This window comes from Zingiber officinale, chromosome 2A (genome assembly GCF_018446385.1).
Source record: "Zingiber officinale cultivar Zhangliang chromosome 2A, Zo_v1.1, whole genome shotgun sequence".
Lineage (NCBI taxonomy): Eukaryota > Viridiplantae > Streptophyta > Magnoliopsida > Zingiberales > Zingiberaceae > Zingiber > Zingiber officinale.
The window spans coordinates 173,397,093-173,402,712 of NC_055988.1; the positions used below are offsets into that span (position 1 = coordinate 173,397,093).

Here is a 5,620-nt window from a genome sequence, read left to right on the forward strand (position 1 = left end):
TTTGGCCACCGTATATGCTGATGAGCATCGAAGTCATATATCAGCTACCTATCCTTTACCTTCTATTTGATTGGACAAAAGCGACGGCAGCGATTGGGAATGCAGAAAGATTGCGTTGGGTAATTGTCCGAGTACATCTTACTGGTTCCTTATAGTTGTCTTTATCTATTGCAGTGAGTCCGCAAGCATCTAATGAATAACCGAAAGTTTCCAATAAAATTTATATAAATAAAACAAGCGGTAAATTAGAGGTCTTCGATTGCAACTTTAATTTTCTATATAGTCTCTAATTATAAAACTTTTATTAAGTTTCTATGTAGTCTCTAATTATAAAAACTTTTATTTCATTTTTTACATGAAAATTTTTATTTATTTTATTTTTTTATGTAAATATTTTTACCTAATTACCTCTCAAATTTTTTAGATATAAAAAGTATAAAAATGAACATAATTTCTTTTAAAGCCAGTACTTTATACTAGAATCTAGTATATTTTCTATCAAAATTATCCCTCATATTTTTAGGTACAGAAAGTCTAAAAATAAGTATAATTTCAATTAAATTCAGCACTTTATACTATAATCGAATATATTTTCTATTAAATTGAGCCTGATTTTTTTTCTGCTTAATATAATTCCTTTTAAATTCAACATCATTTAAATAAAATCTAGTGTATTTTCTATCCAATTATGATGGAACAAAAATTATACTCAATTTGATAAAAAAATATACTAAATTGAGTATAATTCCCCTTAAAGTCAGTACTTATCAAGTATATTTTTTTTTATCAAAATTACTTCTCATACTTTTTAAGTATAAATAGTCTAAAACCGAGTATAATTCCTATTAAATTCATCACTTTAAATTAGAATAAGTATAATTTCTATTAAATTGAGCACGATTTTTTTCCTGCTTAATATAATTCTATCTAAATTCAGTATAATTTAAAAAAATATAATATATTTTTCATCCAATTGAATACCATTTAAAAAAAATCTAATATATTTTTCATCCAATGAAATATAAAAAGAATCATGCTCAATTTAATAGAAAGTATATTAGATTTTAATTTAATATACTAAATTTAAAAAAAATTATACTCATTTTTAAATTTTTTATACCTAAAAATATTAGAAGTAATTAAATAAATATATTTAACTAGAAGTGAAAATAAAGATTTCCAGTAAATAAGCAATTTAATGAGTTACTAGTAAATAAGCAATTTAATGAGTTACTAGTTTCAGCTAAAAATAGCAAGTTTGATAATAAACAAGAATTTAATTAGTCATTGATCATTACAATGATTTTATTTTTAGTAAATATTCAAATTGGTTAATGTTTTTTTTAGCAGAAAAAAACCGCTTTAAAGTGTATAAATTATATTTTTAATTTACTTTCAATGAATCAAGAGATTAAAAAGAGTAATTTAATGAATCATAAACACCTCAAAAATATATATTAAAAATTATTAAAATAATATTTCATTCATAATTTAATATTTAAAATAACTTTCTTCAAACTTTAATCAAAACTATAAAAAAAATAACCAGGTTCATGTGGCAAAGATACGTCGCTTACATTTACCACCTATGGGATATTACCAAAAATAAAAAACACACCAAAATAAAACCTAAAAAAAAAATTAATTATCAAATTACGAACAAAATATTATTCTAATTTTTTAAACAAATGTCACTTTAATTTCTACCAAATTTTTTAAGCTCGGACTCATCAAAATATTTTCTCTATAGAATAAAATATTATTTATGATATTTTCAACTATTATAAAATGCAAAATAAATATTGTTCTTGTAATCATCATCTTGATATAAAATAGTTTCCAGAGAAAATATTGTTTTACAATAAAAAAGAAGTAAACACTCTTTCAGAGTGAACTAGAGGTATTATATGAAAATGTCTCAAAGGATTAATAAATTAAGATAAAAGTTGTTAGCATCTTAAATATTATTTCAAATAATAATTACTTGTTAGTGTCTGAGAAGACAAAGAGCACCTTTCCTGTGCTGATATGAAAACTCCAACATTTAACTTCATAAATTTGCAAATTTTTCTTCAACTAGCACATTGACCGATGTAGTATAGAACATCAATCATTGAATAAGTACATTTTATCTACTGGGATTTACTCTCTTTGTGAATGAAAGTGTGAATTACGCTATGATCTTTGGTGTTGGGATGGGAGGTTAAGGAATCAGCTGTGCATTTAGCGGAATAATTGGGATTTGATTGTGAGATCATAAGAGTTTGGTATGAAAATTGTCTCAATCCTGTTGGAGAACTCCCAAAATCAATTTATCCTTTTCGGATAAAGTACAGATCGGAGTAACAAGGAGTTCACGGAGGAAACCCGACATGTAAACCACGAAAGATTTGTACATTGTTTATTATCGAATACAGAAACGATAGGACATTAGGACGGAGGAGAAGTAAAACAACCCCAAATCACGAAACGAAGCAGGTAAATAGGTAAGTTCGTCGTTGGGAACTAACCGGAGATCTCGATCGACTTGACGCTGGGCTTCTTGACCCATTCCTTGGGCACGGTGACCGTGAGCACTCCGTTCTCCATCGCGGCCTTGACCTGATCCGCCTTGGCGTTCGCCGGCAGGCGGAACCTGCGCAAGAATGCCGCTGCTGCGTTCGACACGGTGCCAGGTGTCGGTCTTTACTAGCGCTGGCGGGTGCGCTCGCCGCTGATCTGGAGGACAGATCCGTCCTCCTCCTCCACCTCCACCTTGACGTCCCCCTTGCGGAGGCTGCGGAGATCGGCCTTGAAGACGTGTGCATTGGGGGTCTCCTTCCAGTCGACGCGGGCGTCAGCCACAGCCGCGAAGGCAGGGTCGTCCCCGAATCCGAAGCGGAGGAAGGAGAGGCGGGCGTCGAAGGGGAAGAACTTGAAGTCGTCGAAGGGGTCAAGGGAGAAGGGATCGAAGAGGCTGCCCCGCCGGGGACCAAAGCCGAAGGGAGTTACCGACATCTTGTGGTGGCCTGATCGCGTAAAGAAGAAGAAGAAACGCGAAGGCGAGGCTTCTGTAGAATTCTACGGCTTCTTGGGCTTCTGGAAAGGTCTGGGCCGGGTGGACAGGAGCTTGGTTCTGGACCGGGTTGGGCCGGAGCTTCGTTCACAATTTTAGGTACAAGGTATGCATTCCGATAGTGCAAAACTTCTTCTCACGAACAAGGATTTAGAGCATTTTGGATGGGGAATTTTGTGATGATAATTAGTTCGTCAAGGACTAGGAAATAGTGAGTTTGGGTGGCAAGTTACTGAATGAAAATTGTCTAACAATCCTGTTAGAGAACTCTCAAAATCGATTTATCCTTTTCGGCTAAAGCACAAATCAGCGCAACACAGTTCATGGAGTAAATCCGACATGTAAAACTGGAAAGATTTATACATTGTCTATTAATAGCATCAAAAGGAGTAACGATAGGCCACTCAAACGGAAGAGAAGCCAGACAACGACCCTAAATCACGAAACGAAGAAGCAGGCGAATCGACAATGAGGCATTGTAGCGACGCAAAAAGACTACGGGAAAACATGTCAGAAGCAAGGAACTAACCGGAGATATTGATCGACTTACCGCTGGCCTTCTTGGCCGGCTGCTTGACCACTTCCTTAGGCACGGTGACCGTGAGCATTCGGTTCTGCATCGCGACCTTGACCTGATCCGCCTTGACGTTCGCCGGCATGCGGAACCTGCGCAGGACCTCGCCGCCGCTGTCGGTCTTCTTCTCGCGCGCAACACGTGGCCTGGTGTCGGTCTTCTTCTCGCTCTCGACGCGGTGCCAGGTCTCCGTTATCTTTTCGCGCTCGACGCGGTGCCAGGTCTCAGTCGTCTTCTCGCGCTCGACAAGGTGCCGGGTCTCGATCTTCTTCTCGCGCTTGCAGTTGCGCTCGCCGCTGATCTGGACGGAAGATCCGCCCACCTCGACCTTGACGCCCCTCTTGTGCCAGCCGGGGATACCGGCATTGAAGAAGCGGGCGTCAGCGACAACGGAAGCCTTCTCGAACTCAACGTGGTGCTGGGTGTCGGTCTTCTTCTCGCGCTTGCAGTTGCGCTCGCCGCTGATCTGTACGGAAGATCCGCCCACCTCGACCTTGACGCCCCTCTTGTGCCGACCGGGGACATCGGCCTTGAAGACGCGAGCTTCGTGGGTCTCCTTCCAGTCGACGCGGGCGTCGGCGACAGCCGAGAAGGCAGAGTCGTCCCCGAAGCCGGAGTGGGGTAAGGAGTGGTCGGAGTAGGAGGGGTCAAGGAAGAAGGGATCATCGAGGGGGCTGCTCCGCCCGGTACTGAAGCCGAAGGCGAAGGGACGGAACGACATCTTGTGGTCCTGGTTGTTTCCTGGTGTCTGCGCTTCCCTATAAGGAAGAGGGGAAGAGAAACTTTATTGCGCACTCCGCCCACTCCGCCCTCGTCCATCCACGTCTGCAAATGTGTTCAGGCCACTCCCCTACTTGAACTACCCAACGGCTAGTCGCATCACAAGATCGCCGCGTGTTCGTACGGCAGGTAAGGTTTGTAGGTATCTAATTTCCACGTAAATGAAAGTAAATAAAAAATTTTCATGGGAGAGCCGAAACTTGGAGGCGAAGGGACGAGGGTTTAGTCCGTTGGATTTCTTTTTCGCCGAGCAATAATGAGTTCTTAATAGCTATAAATAGCAGGTAAGTTTGAAAACAAATAAGTAATTACCGTTAAATTATTATTTATAGAATAAAATATTATTTATGATATTTTTCAACTATTATAGGATAAAAAAATAAAAATGTTTTTATCGTTATTTTGATATAAAATAGTTTCAAGAGAAAAACTGCGCATTTAGAGGAATAATTGGGATTTGATTGTGAGCTCATTAAGAGTTTGGATTAGAAACAATCCTGTTGGAAACTCCCGAAATTCATTCATCCTTATCGGGTAAGGGCATTCACATTGCCATTAATGCGTTTGCGTTAACATCAGTATGTTATTTTTTTAAATTGGTAGATATTAACATGTACAGAGAATTAAATTCGCTAATACTGTAATGCTACTAAAAAGTATCCAGGTTAACATTAACGTTTAAGTATCAATATCAATATAAATATAAATATAAATATTTTAAGAACATCCATAACTCATTTTTATTATAGACTCGTCATCTCATTTATATCTTTTGACCTATATTTCTTTCATTATAATAACATATATTTTTTAAAATTAACTTTCATTATTTATAAATTTAACAGTTCATTTAATCATCTTACAATTATATCAAATTAAATAAATATATTTTAAAATATTTAAATTATTATTATTATTTAATAATAATATCACTTTTAAAAAAATATTGTTTTTAAAAAATAATATTAAAATTTTATTATTATAATCATCTTACTGTTTTTAAAATTTATAATTTTTGATAAATAAAATTTTAAAAAAAATACACACATGAGTTTGCCACCCCTGGATCCATCCCGAGCTGACCCACCCCATGTTTACTTGAATACGTTCAAAACCTTGAATATATTCAAGAGAAGGAGTGTTATAACACCCTTTCACAATAGTTTTAACACCCCGAAAATGTTATAACACTTCATTAATACATCACATTA

General features: G+C 36.6%; 1 protein-coding gene and 1 pseudogene across 1 annotated transcript; both read right to left on the bottom strand.

The window, feature by feature from the left end:
- Positions 1-2,375: 2,375 nt before the first annotated feature.
- Positions 2,376-3,244, bottom strand: LOC122043347 (annotated as a pseudogene).
- A 153-nt stretch (positions 3,245-3,397) lies between these two features.
- LOC122043346 (17.3 kDa class I heat shock protein-like) lies at positions 3,398-4,350 on the bottom strand. Its single transcript, XM_042603917.1, has one exon. It carries the CDS (start codon positions 4,348-4,350, stop codon positions 3,580-3,582), a length of 771 nt encoding a protein of 256 aa, XP_042459851.1. The 3' UTR covers positions 3,398-3,579.
- Positions 4,351-5,620: the final 1,270 nt, after the last annotated feature.